The sequence below is a fragment of the Ascaphus truei genome, chromosome 4, assembly GCF_040206685.1.
Source record: "Ascaphus truei isolate aAscTru1 chromosome 4, aAscTru1.hap1, whole genome shotgun sequence".
Classification (NCBI taxonomy): domain Eukaryota; kingdom Metazoa; phylum Chordata; class Amphibia; order Anura; family Ascaphidae; genus Ascaphus; species Ascaphus truei.
Genome location: NC_134486.1, coordinates 116,933,910 through 116,950,008, shown reverse-complemented (window position 1 = coordinate 116,950,008; position 16,099 = coordinate 116,933,910). Strand labels below are relative to the sequence as shown.

The following is a 16,099-nucleotide window of genomic DNA, read 5'->3' as shown; positions in this document are numbered from 1 at the left end:
GGTCTTTCTTTTGCTGTATGTTTATGTGGCCTACTATTGTATAAAATTGATTGTATAAAGTATGAGTTTAACACAATGAATCTACATATGAGAAAATAATTTTCTAGGAGACAGAAGTAACCAAAAAATTTTAAGTACACACAGTTCAGGCACAGTCTGTAAAAAGAAAATATTTTTTTTTTAACATATATTATATTCTAACCAGTATAGCATACTAACGTTCTCTAAAAAAGTTCTTTCTACTGTAAATGCGCATGTACAGTGTATTTGTTTAGGGTACGGTAATTCCCATTTATAAAGGTAACATTACATTGGTCTTTTTTCCAAAGGACCTTACTTTTGCATTCAGTATCATTAGTCTTGAGGATGATGTTAATAAGAAGGAAAATAAGCTATTTTACCTAATTAGGTAAGGTAACATTATTTGCTCGTATTTACGGCACTTCTGAGGGTCTAACCCTTAGATTGTAAGCTCTTCAGGGCAGGCATTCATTACCTGTACATTTTTTATGTATACAGTATTGTGCATGTAACGGTGATTACCCCCTTTCTGGGAGATTCTGCTATTACACGTTGTGGTGTGGTGCATACCTGTGCTTGCTCACAGTAGATGAGCTTCCCTCATTGTTGTAGGGGAGAAAAGTAACTTATTCTTTTTCACGGTGAAAGCACCTCCATCTCTTGCAGGCCCCAGGGATGTGGGGACAATCCCTGCAGGAGAACTTACTTCCCCTCCCCCTGATAGATTGTATTCTCAGGCAGGAAGATATCTTTGAACAGGATCACTTTAGTACACTGGCAAATGGAACAGCATACATAGCATACTTCACTTCATAGGGATTCACCCTCAGGATGAACCCTGGACCTCCACCAGGCCAAGGGCACCTGAAACAGTCCATGCTCTTCCCTTACTCCCTGGTGGAGTAAAGGGTATAGTCCCCCTCTTCACTCCTAGGGGAGGGAGCACAAACCTGCTTAAAGCTGCAGTTCAGTCTTTATTTTTTTCATTTATTTTTTTACTTCAATAGTTTCATGTGGGCAATCTCTACTTACCTAAAGAACTGTGTGTGTGTGTGTGTGTGTGTGTGTGTGTGTGTGTGTGTGTGTGTGTGTGTGTGTGTGTGTGTGTGTGTGTGTGTGTGTGTGTGTGTGTGTGTGTGTGTGTGTGTGTGTGTGTGTGTGTGTGTGCGTGCGTGGTGTTAAAATGGCGGCTGAAGGACAAAAGATGCGCACACGCACATGAACATGCGCACATGCACACATACATGCGCACACGCACATATACACGCACAAACATGCGCACACGTATACATGCGCACATGCACACATACACGCACACATAAACATGCACACACACACACATAAACATGTGCACACATACATAGACATGCACACACAGTGTGTATTTATATGTGTGTATATATTTATGGTATTGCTTGACCTGAGGAAGAGAGGAAAACTCTTGAAAGCTTGTCCCATAACACAAATTCTTGGTCCAAATAAAAAAGGTATCAACAAATACTGAAGAACGTGTGTGTGTGTGTGTGTGTGTGTGTGTGTGTGTGTGTGTGTGTGTGTGTGTGTGTGTGTGTGTGTGTGTGTGTGTGTGTGTGTGTGTGTGTGTGTGTGTGTGTGTGTGTGTGTGTGTGTGTGTGTGTGTGTGTGTGTGTTATATATATATATATGTGTGTGTGTGTGTGTATATATATGTGTGTGTGTGTATGTATATATATATAAAGCAGAAAATAGCCGTTTTAATCCAGTTGCAATAGTGCAGAATAATGAGTTCTTCAGTATTAGGTGATACCTTTTTTATTGGACTAACAATTTATGTCATAGGACAAGCTTTCGAGAGTTATCCTCTCTTCTTCAGGTCTATTTGCTTGACCTGAAGAAGAGAGGATAACTCTCGAAAGCTTGTCCTATGACATAAATTTTTAGTCCAATAAAAAAGGTATCACCTAATACTGAAGAACTCATTTATTCTGCAATATATATATTAAGGTTATGGTGAGTAAAAAAAGTGACAAAAACCCTCCACAGTATAGCATATAGCAACTGTAAATATTCCTGTATATTCATTTGCATGTCTTAGACAGGTCTGCAACCCTGTCTTTCACCATTATCGCCCAGCACACAGCACTTCCACTGCAGCAAGGGATTCTGGGAAATTACATGCAAATGAGCACACAGTGCCACCTTTTATCTCAAGCTCACATTACATGAACAACCCTTAGCCAATGCATGTTGTTTATTGGCTAAGGGTTGTTCATGTAATGTGAGCTTGAGATAAAAGGTGGCACTGTGTGCTCATTTGTATGTCATTTCCCAGAATCCCTTGCTGCAGTGGAAGTGCTGTGTGCTGGGCGATAATGGTGAAAGACAGGGTTGCAGACCTGTTTAAGACATGCAAATGAATATATAGGAATATTTACAGTTGAGATATATATATATATATATATATATATATATATGTGTGTGTCACCACAAGTACCCAGTCACCCACCCTCACCATCAACCACCCACCCACCCTCATCATCACCCACCCACCCTCATCATCACCCACCCTCTCCCTCACTCATTTATATCTGGCTTTTTTTACTAGATTAGTGAGGTCATCCAATATTTTCCCTTACACACACGCACGTAAGGAACTATGTACAGTAGCAAGGACTAATTGTAGTAAAGTATAAATGTAATACAATAAATAAACGGTTATGTCAAAAACAAATGTTATTAGTTCTTACTAGGAATTTATTCAATTTCTTTTTTTAAAAGGCGGGACTGGGGCGAGTAGATTTTTGGGTGATTTGTCTAGATAGAGATGTGTGTGTGTGTGTATATATATGTATATATATATACATATATGTATTGTATTGTATTGTATGTCTTTATTTATATAGCGCCATTAATGTACATAGCGCTTCACAGTAGTAATACATGTGGTAATCGAATAAATAACAGATAATATAAATTACAGATCATGGGAATAACTGCTTTAGACAAACATAACATTAAGGAAGAGAAGTCCCTGCCCCGAGGAGCTTACAATCTAATTGGTACAGTAGGTAGGGAGAACGTACAGAGACAGTAGGAGGGAGTTCTGGTAAGTGCGTCTGCAGAGGGCCAAGCTTTATGTATCATGTGTTCAGAATGTTCACAGTGCTATTCGTATGCTTTTTTAAGCAAGTATGTCTTAAGGTGGGTCTTAAAGGTGGATAGAGAGGGTGCTAGTCGGGTACTGAGGGGAAGGGCATTCCAGAGGTGTGGGGCAGTCAGTGAAAAAGGTTTAAGGCGGTAGAGGGCTTTAGATAAAAAGGGGGTAGAAAGAAGACATCCTTGAGCAGAACGCAAGAGTCGGGGTGGTGCATAGCGAGAAATTAGGGCTGAGATGTAAGGAGGGGCAGAAGAGTGTAAAGCTTCAAAAGTGAGGAGAAGAATGGAGTGTGAGATGCGGGATTTGATTGGAAGCCAGGAGAGGGATTTCAGGAGGGGAGTTGCTGAGACAGATCTAGGAAAGAGTAGAGTGATTCTGGCAGCAGCATTTAGGATAGATTGTAGGGGAGACAGGTGAGAGGCAGGAAGGCCGGACAGCAGGAGGTTACAGTAATAAAGACAGGAGAGAATGAGGGCCTGAGTCAGAGTTTTAGCAGTCGAGCAACAGAGGAAAGGGCGTATCTTTGTGATATTGCGGAGGAAAAAGCGACAAGTTTTAGAAATGTTTTGAATGTGAGGGGCCAATGTGAGAGAGGAGTCGAGTGTGACCCCTAGGCAGCGTGCTTGGGCTACTGGGTGGATGATCGTAGTTCCAACAGTAATGTGGAAGGAGGTAGTAGGGCCAGGTTTGGGAGGAAGTACGAGGAGCTCTGTTTTAGCCATGTTGAGTTTAAGGCGACGGAGGGCCATCCAGGATGATATAGCAGAGAGACATTCAGAAACTTTGGTCTGTATAGCAGGTGTAAGGTCAGGTGTTGAAAAGTATATTTGTGTGTCGTCAGCATAGAGGTGATATTTAAACCCAAAAGATGTTATTAGGTCACCTAGAGAGAGTGTGTACAGAGAAAAGAGAAGAGGTCAATAGAGGAGGAGGAGGTGTTAGCAGAAGAGACACTGAAAGTACGATGGGAGAGGTAGGATGAGATCCAGGATATAGCTTTGTTCCGAATACCAAGAGTATGGAGAATGTGAAGGAGAAGAGGGTGGTCCACGGTGTCAAATGCTGCAGAGAGGTCGACTAATATGAGCAGAGTGTAATGACCTCTGTCTTTGGCAGCATGGAGGTCAGGAGTTATTTTAGTGAGGGCTGTTTCCGTGGAGTGAGCAGTGCGGAAGCCAGATTGTAGAGGGTCTAGGAGAGAATAGGTGTTGAGAAAATGGAGCAAGCGAGAGAATACAAGACGTTCAAGGAGTTTAGAGGCAAAAGGCAGGAGGGAGACAGGTCGATAGTTAGAAAGACAGGTAGGGTCAAGCTTGCTGTTTTTGAGTAATGGTATGACTGTTGCATGTTTGAAGGAGGATGGAAAGGTTCCAGAGCAGAGGGAGGAGTTAAAAATGTGTGTGAGCGGAGGCGTGCACGACAAGGAGGTGAATGGCAGCTTAGAGTGTGAGCTCCATCCCCTCCGGCGTTTCAAATCGATCTAACTCCAGCAAAAACACAGCATCTGCATAATCCAGTATCTGCAGAACGTGTCTAAATATACAGACATGGCATCAACTAAGACTTTAAGAAAAAAAACACAGCCGGTGTCTACTTATTTTAAGAGCAAAGAGGCTGCCAGGGCTGACGTACCTGAATCTCCAGTGCAAACAGCTTCAGCAGACCCAGAATTGGACTCCGCACCTGAAGAACCAGACGATATGGATATAATGAGACGTAAAGACATGAAGGAGTTTTGCACCAATATGCAACAATTCTTTAAGTCTGAGCTTTGGGCACTTCGGAAGGATGTGGACGCAATAGGGGAGCGTACGGCCGCTTTGGAACTCAGGGCGGATGAGACAGCTACATCCACAGCAGAAACACAGGCTCAAATATCCGCCTTAAAGGCACAGGTCACTTCCCTAGAGGATAAAATTGAGGACGCAGAGAACCGCGACCGGCGCTGTAACATTCGACTGAGAGGGGTCCCAGAAGCTATAACTGACCCAGAGGAATTTACTTCGAGGTGGCTGGAACATATATTTCCAGACATGGCTGCCAGAGACCTAGTTCTTGACAGATGCCACCGGGCGCTGAGGGGACGACCTCAGCAAGGAGACCCCCCAAGGGATGTGGTGCTTAGATTCCACTGTTACCGCACAAAAGAAAAAACTTGCCGAATAGCAAGGGAACTGAAGGTAGTAGAGTTTGAGAAAATAAAATTTCAAGTGTATCAGGATCTGTCACCTGCCACACTAGCAAAAAGGAGAGCAATGTCCCCAGTAACCAGAACGCTAAGAGATCAAGAGATTAGATATCGCTGGCTGTTCCCATGTGCCCTCATGGTCTTTAAAAACGGAGTGACACATATCCTCAAAAATATGGAAGACACTGAGGGATTCCTTAGGAGGGTCCTGGGATCAACTCAGAGCTCCCCTCGCCATGCGGCGGCTTAAGATGGCGCCCCCGCGCAGCCATGAGCTAACCCACGACGGATACACTGAGCCCTGCATGAAAGACCCTCCACTAGCCACAACCGCCAGAATCTACGGTATGGACCAACCCCAACACAGCCCCTCATGCCCTCGGGACCGTTTGGGACCCCTTCCGTAGCCCTCACCAGTCCCTGGAGAGGGGAATCAGCGCCCGACAACGCAGCAGGTCCTACTCACATTTTTTGCCGGCAGCCATCTTCCCCTGCTTCTTCCCTTGCTCCTTCCCCGAGGCGCGCGGGAGCTTCACTGATCTTCGCGGGCTTGTCCAGTGACGTCATCACCCCGCACCGTCTTCCCGCGAGAGCTGGATCCCGGGCGCCTGCGCAGTAGAGGGGGGAAGCGGAGGCGCCTGCTGCCTTCTCCAAGATGGCCGCCGAGGAATGCTGCCACGAACGGGACCTCCGGCGCCTGCACAGAAGAGGGAGGAGGCAGGGACGCTTACTGCCCCTACCAAGATGGCCGCCGAGGAGCGCTGCCACACGCGAGATCCCGGCGCCTGCGCAGAAGAGAGAGGAGGCGGAGGGGCTTGCTGCCCTCACCAAGATGGCAGCCGAGGAGCGCTGCCACACAGAAATGAGGGGGCTGACGGGGACACAGGCATAGAGGAGCTCTAGGCGCGCTGCAGAGAAGTGTGCATAGCAGCCTCCGCCTGTGCCTGTGCCCCAGAACTGTGGTCCCCCATATGCACATACAGCATTCATATACACACACATAAAACATTCAAACAATAAAAAGGATCTAAGGGAGGAAGGAGGAGAGGGGGGGGAGGAGGGGGGAGAGGGGGGGGAGGAGGAGGGAGAGGGGGGGGAGGAGGAGGGGGAGTGGGGGGGAGGGGGAAAAGGAGGAGAGGGGGGAGAGGAGAAGAGGGGGATGGGGGAGGAAGGAGGAGAGGGGATGCAGATGTACACACAATAAAAAGGATCTAAGGGAAAGGGGGGTGGGGGAGAAAGGAGGAGAGGGATGGAGGAGGAGAAGAAGGGGGGTGGGAGAGAGGAAGAGAGAGAGATGGGAGGAAGAGGTGGAGTGAGGGGGGAGGGAGAAGAGGTGGAAGAAAGAGGAGGTGAGGGGAGGAAGGAGAAGAAGAAGGGGGGGAGGAAGAAGAAGGGCGACTGGTTGGGTAAACAAAAAACAAGCCAATCCCACCACAGGGTTCATAATATAAGGTTTAAAAACAAAATAAAATTTACTTAAGTCCCTCGACCACGGTCTAGAGAGACTAAAGCCTATCTCTCCCTATAAAGCGCTATCTGAGAAGCTAGACTCCTGACCTGAGATACCTTAGTGATGAGTACAGGAGCCGCTAAGATGCTGAACAACGTAGCCTCTGGAGGTATATAGATAGCGCAGGCATAAGTGGGCAGGGAGACAGGTTATTTCCGCTATGTCTGTGGCACAGGCACAGAGGGATCTCTGCATAGGGCTACTGGAAGACATGCAACTCCCAATCTAAGAGGGGACAGGCTCTTTGGAGGGTATAGACAGACTGACGAGGATTAATCACTTGATATGTTAGGCTCGGATTCACGGAGGGCAGGGTACATCTGTTCATCAGTGTAGATATCCTCATACATGGTAGAGTTACCCAGAAGAAAAGGGCTGCTGTGGACATGATCATCTCAGACTGGAGGTATATGAGTTAACATTCTCCACGGAACTAAGTAGATGAGCTCCAAATTGGTAACGTGGTTCAGGGAGGGTGACAGAAGGTTAGACACAGGGCAAAGTTTTTCGTTATGTTTAGGAGGTGTTTATTGATATGCAGTTTCTGTTCCAGTTTCCATCGTTGAAGAGTTTAACGGAGTTACATATAGTAGCTGATTATGAAAAACACGCCGGCGGGATCCCCCGTATTGGCGTGCATGCATTTCCACTTTCGATCCCTGAGAAAGAGGGATCGCACACAAGTCCCAGGGAGGTCGGGTCCCAGCAAGACGGAGAGATCCCTCTATAAGACTGGACCAGGAGACCAACCCCATGGGCGCAAGAGACACACTCGGGGGCTCCCGAGGTGGATTCTTGTTTTTTTATTATTTGATGTCTCTGCAATATTGACGTTATATATGCATGTTATTTTTTGTTTCCTCCCTAATGTTTTTACCTGCATGTGGTCCCCCATCCCCCGCCTTCCCACCCTCCCTTCCCCCCCTCCCCCTCCCACCTCCCACCCTCCCACCTCTCCCTCCCTTCACCTCTCAGGGGAACATCGTCCACACCGTCAAAACACACAACAGATGGTAAAGATGCGTCTCAGCACTACGGACCGAACATGCTCCAAGGATGGATTCTTGGGTGAGTCCAAAGATTTCACGAAGCTATCACACACACACACTTTAATAAATGGCGTTGATACTTATTTCCCATAACGTACAGGGCTTTAACAACCCAACCAAACGGAAGTTGGCCTTTACAGACTATAAAAGGAAACATGCTGAAATCCTTTTTTTACAGGAGACACACTTTAGTAAATCAAGTACCCCTAAATATCTTGACAAAGATTTCACCCAGGTTTTCACATCAGCAGCAGCAGTCAAAAAACGGGGGGTAGCTATACTATTCCGGAACAGCATTCCGTTCGAGGTGCAGTTAACTAAACGTGATACGGATGGTAGATACATCATTGTTGTAGGAACAATTAGGGGGCAGAGAATCACGTTGGCCTGCTTATACGCTCCCAGCGAGAAGAACACGATCTTTTTCGATAAGTTTTTCAGAACCCTGAACTCAGTAGCCCAAGGGAGCGTCGTGCTCGCGGGTGACTTTAACATAGTCATGCAACCGCACATGGATAGGTCAGGGGTCGTGGGTCAGTACAACAAAGGAGCGGGTGTATCTTTGCGCCGGGGCCTCAAGACCAACCAGTTGTCAGATATATGGAGGGAACTACATCCGGCAGACAGGGATTACACTTTCTTCTCTCACCCACACGGCTCGTACAGCAGAATTGATGACTTTTTTGTGTCCTGTCAACTGGTTCCTAAGGTTACCCGAGCAGGGATCCATGATATTTCATGGTCAGACCATGCACCAATAGAGCTAAGGTGCAATAATATCCGAACTGATAGACCTGAGACGAACTGGAAACTTAATGAATCAATCTTAAAAATACCGGAAATATGTGATGTTATTGGCAACGAGATTGACCAATTCTTCAATATCAATATGGGCTCTGTTGACTCACAGCTTGTCCTATGGGAAGCCCATAAAGCAACATTACGCGGCACGTTAATAAATATCACAGCCAGACGAAAGAGAGAAAGAGAGTCCAAAATTATCAATCTCCAAAACAAATTACAGACTTTCTCCTCTAACCATAAAAAGAATTTAGACCCCAAAACCTTACAAGAGGTAAAAGATGTCAAAATTGAACTTAACATGCTACTAGCTTCCAGAGCTGACAATTCACTGAGTTGGTCAAAGAGAAAATTTTACGAGTAAGCGAACAGGCCGGATACAATGCTGGCCCGCATGCTAAAGGACAGGCAAGCTAAGTATAACATCCAAGCTATACGCTTAAAATCTGGTACCCCCACGTCTAATCCTCAGAAAATTGTAAACGAATTCGGCTCCTTCTATGAAACACTGTATAACGGTGAAAAAGTGGCACATAACTCTACAACGAGCGGTGCCCTAAGAGATTTCTTAGCCAGCTCGGAACTAGGGAGATTGACGGACACTGATAGAGCAGTTCTGAATGCTGACTTCACTATGGAAGAACTATCTCAGGCCATTAAAGAACTGAAGCCATCAAAGGCCCCTGGGCCTGATGGATTCTCAGGGCTTTACTATAAGAAATTTATAAAGCTGCTCGCCCCAAGGTTGCTCCGCATGTTTAACGCTATTTTAGCGGGAGCCCCCATCCCCAAGGAGATGTTAAAGGCGTCAATATCACTAATTCATAAAACTGGGAAAGACCCGCTAGACTGCAAAAGTTACCGGCCTATATCATTAATTAACACTGATGTTAAATTATACGCTAAATTATTGGCCAATAGACTTAGGGCCTCATGCAGTAAGCGTCGATTATGTGAAATCGGCAATCTTACCGATTAGTCATGTTATTGGCGTTTTTTCCTCTCCGTATGCAGTAAGTGCCGAATACATTCAAAATCAACCCGAAAACAAATCCGCCCACTCTCACGATGATTAGCCGATCACACACAGGTGTATCGGCGTGCGTGGCGCGGTGCTGATAGGTTGCCCAATCACAAATCTTGCTGAATCAGGCGAAACAAGCATGTTTTGGATTGCGCGCCATATTTAAAGGCAACGTGTACTGCTAATCATTCTCTGTGTTGTTGGGAGTGAGAGAGAGAGAGACGCACAGAGCTGGCTGTTTGAAGATTTGCATATTGACTGAGAGACTTGTTGTGTATTGGGTGAGCTTTGTCCATTGTTGTTTTGTTTACATCTTTGTCTTGTTTTATATGTGGAAGTGTTTCGTGTGATTGGCTGTACATTTCTTGTCTGTTTTTTGTGAGTGCTGGAAGTATGCCCGCAAAGCGTGGGAAGAGTGATGCTGGTGGGAGTGGGAGTGCTACTCGTGGGAGTACGCGTCGGAGTGAACGTACTGTTCAGGGGAGTGATGTTGCTGAGAGTGAGAGTGGTGTTGCAGGGAGTGGGAGTGCTGGTGCTGCGAGTGGTGTTGCTGGGAGTGTTAGTGCTGTTGCTGGGAGTGGAAGTGCTGTTGCTGGGAGTGGGAGTGCTGTTGCTGGGAGTGGGAGTGCTGTTGCTGGGAGTGGGAGTGCTGTTGCTGGGAGTGGGAGTGTTGTTGCTGGGAGTGGGAGTGCTGTTGCTGGGAGTGGGAGTGCTGGTGCTGGGAGTGCTGGTGCTAGGAGTGTGAGTGCTGGTGCTAGGAGTGTGAGTGCTGGTGCTAGGAGTGTGAGTGCTGATGCTAGGAGTGTGAGTGCTGGTGCTAGGAGTGGGAGTGCTGGTGCTGGGAGTGCTGCTGGTGGCGCAGTTGCTGATGGGGTGGATGGTGGTGGCGTGCTTGCTGGTGGGCAGCTTTTGGAGGCTCTTCCATTGGAAGAAGGAGAGTCCAGTCAGCACCAGCCAAGCTCTGACCCTAAACCTGCTCGGAAGAAACGTGTGGAGAAGCCACGTAATCCTCGCTTCAATGACCAGGAAAATACAGCTCTTGTCACTGGCATTCTGGAGCACTATGACAGTATATATGGACATTTACTAGGTAAGTGTACATTTACATTTATTATTCAAATACATGTGATCCTAGGTCATCTGAGTTTTGTTCATATGCAAATATGGCTTCACAATATCTTTCTATGTTAATTAGTCTGGAAACACAGCTTTTTAGCATGCCTTACAAGGACAACTAAACACAGGCGGTCAATTTGCCATAACTGCATACAATATGAATGCAACCTTGCTTACATGTATAGGTTTAGTAGTGAATGCTCATGTGCTTCACATATTACACATAAAAAAGCATGTTTGCTATCTCTTGGAACAGCTAGCAGTGTAGGAAACTGGTGCTTATATTATTATTCATTTACCTCATATATTTGATATGTTTTTCAAGGGCGGACAAGTTCAGCAAGCAGAAAAGAAATGTGGGACACAATAGTCATTGGTGTCAATGCGTGTGGGAATCATGTGAGGGACAAGCGGAATTGTCACAAGAGATTTGATGATATTAGGTCCAAATTGAAAAAGAAAATACAACACCAACGCGTGCATGCTACTGGCACTGGAGGTGGGCCCACACCACAACGTCTCATATTAAGTCCATTGGAGGAGCTGCTTCGGGCAAAATTACTTCCCGTCGTCGTGGAAGGCTTACCTGGTGACCGTGATATAGGAATTTACCCCTCACAATTTCCACCAGGTGAGAAATATTACTGTACTAGGCGTGTCGTTGCTTACAGTTATTTTGCATAGTTACACTGCTTTTTATACTGTCTTCACAATATAAGCATACCTGCATCTATATATGTATATGTCTGATTCTGTATATATATATATCTCAAAATAGACATATATGTTGTAGTCCTACTAAAAGCAGTAACTACTATAGCACGTGCCATTGCGTGCTCATTTACATGTGAATTCCCAAAATGCATTGCTGCAGTGGAAGCAATTGATGGTGGGCGAAGATGGGGAACAACAGGGTAGTACACATGTGTAACACATGTTAATGAGAAATTATTACTAGCTACAGGTACAAAACAGAAATATGTAGAATATTATTGTGTATTTTATTTATTTTACTCCGACAAACATGACATTACTGCCTATTTTAAGCATGCATCAAATATATTGCATGCAACGGCCTACAAACATCACTTGCACTAACACATCTATAGTTGTTTATGAAAAGGTCCATTTTTGCTTTAAGTCATATACAGACAGCATAATGAGGCACACGTATCATATTTTATGTCATTGTTTTCATAACTTCAAAACTGCACACGACTATTTAGCTCATCTACCATTGTGTTAAAGCAGCTGCAATTAATATCTCATCACAGCATACACTTCAACAGAGGGGGTGGGGTTCAGCACACACACTAATTACAGCCTCATTTTAGGGGCAACTTAGTTCACACCATTTTCACCTGTTTCAAGTAATTGAAAGGTGTGGCTCATTAGGCTTTTTGGGGAAGGGAAAACCGTTCTTACAACCTCACTAGCAAAACTGAAGTTAATCACACTCATTTGAAAGCTTCACTTTAGCTACTAAATGCCCCAACAACTCATTACTTATCAAACCGTACGTCACACATTAGTTCACTCATATCTATAGTTGAACTACTATCAACGACACATTATCACACACTGCATGTGTTGTCTTGTTTAGTCACAGCCACATTCATGTGTGCCACATCTTATATTAATGTACCACACATATCCTCTACCAAAAACAACACTTTTTGCAATATGACCACCTTCATGATAACCATTGTGAATGGTCATCTCATGATAGTTATGTACATTATGATACTGATATCACTACACAACATATGATTTTTATGTACAAATTTAATGTATTTTTCCTCACGCATTACTGCAGAACCATAGTATGTTGTATGTTAGGGAATTCAAAACTTCTAAGTACACAGGCATGTACATTGTTATTACAACTATTTATGTTCACTTTCACACACACATTTTGGGTTAAGGAAATGATGCTGTTAGATACTCATAAATACAGAACATACAATAACTGTTTGTTCAATATTTACACATGTAAATGTAAAACTTATGTTATTGTTATATATAGTTGCCCCTGAAGGACATGTGTCACCTGAGACTGAACAAGTGTCTTCACCTGGGTCAGCCAGCTCAACACACCTAGAAGGTGAGTGTATCAGTTGGTGGCCATATAATATGTGCTCTTCTATATGTTATGTTGTCATGTTCATTATTTGTTTTGCACATCTTCTTTAAATAGGATTACTTAGTGTCAGTGAAAATGAAGTGTAAGGCAACTTGTATTGTGTTAGTGATGTTAACTATCATGTAGGAGTTGTGAGTTTACAGCAAGTTGTCATTCACTCATATTTCATACTGAGTCCAAACATTATTCTTAAGTCAAGGTAGTTTTTAATGTGAGGTTATAAAACGTATGGAAACATGTTAGTTGTTACTTATGACACAGTACAATTACATAGTAACACAGCAGAGATTAACATGACATTTAATAATTTGTACATTTATTTGTAGAACATGATGAAGAGGATTATGATGATGATGATGATGACGCCACCGCCATACACACACAAATAGAAGCAAGTGACCATGAAGACGTTCCAATTGAAACTGTTTTACCGGCAAATCGTCCAGCAAATACGACATACGATGCAATTGTAGCTTCTGAGGGAAAAATTGTGGAAGCAGAAAATCGTCGCCATTCTGACTTCATGACAGTGCTGGAAAGGATGATTGCACTGCAGGAAGAAACAGTTTCACAATTGGCACATCTCCACAGAGTCTTCATTGAAGTGCCGAAACAGTTGCAAAAAATCAACACCTCATTCGAAGCATTAGTTGTTCAGCAAACACAAGCTAATTACTGGAGAATGACTAATGTACCACAATTCAACACCTCCCAGCCAGGATCTGTTCATGCAGGTCAGTTTTCACCACATTCATCTGATATTCATTCACCAGGCCCAAATGTTACCGGTCAAGTAGCAGAGATTGCTGTGCAGGTTCCTGACGACATACTACCACTGCCATCTGTACAAAATCAGCAGCTGACACCTACAAAGGAGCCCACAAAAACAAAATACAAGCAGTTACTACTGACCAGTTTTTGGTCAAAAACAACAAAAGACACACATGAAACAGACCAACCATCACTTGTGCAGTGTCTACCAACTTGCTCACAGTCACTACCCAAAAGCCCTGTAGGTGAATCACTGCCCAAAAGCCCTGTAGGTGAATCACTGCCCAAAAGCCCTGTAGGTGAATCACTGCCCAAAAGCCCTGTAGGTGAATCACTGGCCACAAGCCCTGTAGGTGAGTCACTGGCCACAAGCCCCGTAGGTGAACAGTCACTGCCCAAAAGCCCTGTAGGTGAGTCACTGCCCACAAGCCCTGCCCGTGAAGTGCCAGAGGCCACTCAAAGTGGCTCTGCTGTGCCTAAAGTTGGTGGCAAAAGAAAAAGGAAAATTCAAGAGACAACAAGCAGGCCTGTTACTCGCTCGCAAAAGGAACAAAAAAAATAAATGTTATAATTCAGAAAATATGTCTTTGGCCTTGTTTTGTTGACTTCACATTATCTAATTACTATTGTATGTATGCTGAAGACTGTGTTGTTTCCAAACTTTCAAGTATGTTCTTGTACACGTGAAGTTTTGGAAATGTTAACACTCAATTAATGAATAGTGTTATAAATATTTATGTATTAATCGTCTGTTCAGTAATGGTCCACCTGGAACCAGTTGCAAAGTTTAGAGAAGCTGCCATTGACTTTGCAGCAAAACATTGCATTTGGGTGTGTTAATTGATGTAAGAATTGCATATGCATATTAGTCACATGCATTTATAAAAACACCTAAGTAACTGCAAACATCTTTCTTGTACGTGTACAGCAGGATTATGTGTAAATTATTACTTACCTTTGCCTTGCTTGGGCATTCTAATTTTGTCCTTTAATCATTTGTGTGTTCTTGTTTCAATAACATCTCAGAATGTATAAAAATATATATACACACACACTGAGTGTGTGTGTGTGTGTGTGTGTGTGTGTGTGTGTGTGTGTGTGTGTGTGTGTGTGTGTGTGTGTGTGTGTGTGTGTGTGTGTGTATATATATATATATATATATATATATATATGTGTGTGTATATATATATATATATATATATATATATATATATATATATATATATATATATATATATATATATAGTACTATATAAACTGGTATACATGTATTTTACAAACTAATACACTTCATGCTTCCTTGTGAAAGCACACTATTTTAATAATACAGGCATAATGTTTGAGAAATATCCTAAGTATGAGACTCTAACAGTATTGTGCTTAAACAAATGTTTATTACTTCATTCAATCATGTTTCTCACCATTTAAATAGGTTTCATACAAGGTATACTTACTGCCATCAATGTTGTGTGTACTCCTGCAATATTAAAAAAAATAAAATATAATATATAAATATATATATTTTTATAAGAGAGATATATTTAGATATATATATATACACACGTATTTAAACTCATGCAGACAGGGAGTTAACCAGACTTTCACATACACACAGAAATGTAAGCGGGGAAAAAACATTTCTTTTTGCAGGTGTGTGTTTGTACTGATATGCATGGCTAAGAAATATTTTCACACAGTGGTCTTTGTTAGTTTTCAAAAAAACACTATGTGAACGCATTCAAATTCTAGGGATGTTTTTCACAAACGAGATAAAAGAAGGAGAAATGTTTCTCCCACAGTCCCATATCACAAACCACAACTGTTAACCCAATTAGACAAACAAATCCAATTGGCGTTTGAAATAAGGAGTCAAAGTAGTTAGTTTTGTTGACCTTGACAAGGAAAAACAGGAGTTTGTTAGCCATTCAGCACATTCATTTTAATGAGCAAATAACACAGACCTGCACACAGCTTTTGTGCTACTCAGACATGGCTGATGAATTCGTTAACAATATTAATCCCCTTTTAGGGTATAAGTACATGATCTGTGAAGCCATCTTGAACAGTCGCGGACAGAAAGCAAGCACACGCCAAATCGATGATTTCATTCGAGCAAAATATCCTTATTACCAAGACCGTAAGCATGCACGGAATTTTAATTCCTCAATAAGATTCACTTTATCAAGTAATGACTTTTTTGAACGTGACCAGGATAAGCTACAACACACCTATGGTTTCTGGAAGATTGCCCCGGAAAAACAATTTCTCCTGAAAGACGGCACTTATATTGTCGTGAAAGGCATATTTATTCCTAATGGCAATAGCAATGTATCCGCTACT

General features: G+C 43.3%; 1 protein-coding gene across 1 annotated transcript; it reads left to right on the top strand.

Moving 5' to 3' along the window:
• Positions 1 to 11,116: 11,116 nt before the first annotated feature.
• LOC142492288 (uncharacterized) lies at positions 11,117 to 14,321 on the top strand. The gene is made up of 3 exons (XM_075594959.1): positions 11,117 to 11,476; positions 12,872 to 12,949; positions 13,315 to 14,321. The coding sequence occupies exons 1-3, from the start codon at positions 11,200 to 11,202 to the stop codon at positions 14,319 to 14,321; spliced, it is 1,362 nt and encodes a 453-aa protein (XP_075451074.1). The 5' UTR covers positions 11,117 to 11,199.
• The last annotated feature ends 1,778 nt before the right edge of the window (positions 14,322 to 16,099 follow it).

Bases quoted from the DNA above. Each gene is read 5' to 3' on its own strand.
- LOC142492288 (XM_075594959.1), top strand. From the start codon at position 11,200: ATGTGGGACACAATAGTCATTGGTGTCAATGCGTGTGGGAATCATGTG. The intron at 11,477-12,871 runs GTGAGAAATATT...TGTTATATATAG, and splicing joins CCCCTCACAATTTCCACCAG to TTGCCCCTGAAGGACATGTG. The intron at 12,950-13,314 runs GTGAGTGTATCA...ATTTATTTGTAG, and splicing joins CAGCTCAACACACCTAGAAG to AACATGATGAAGAGGATTAT.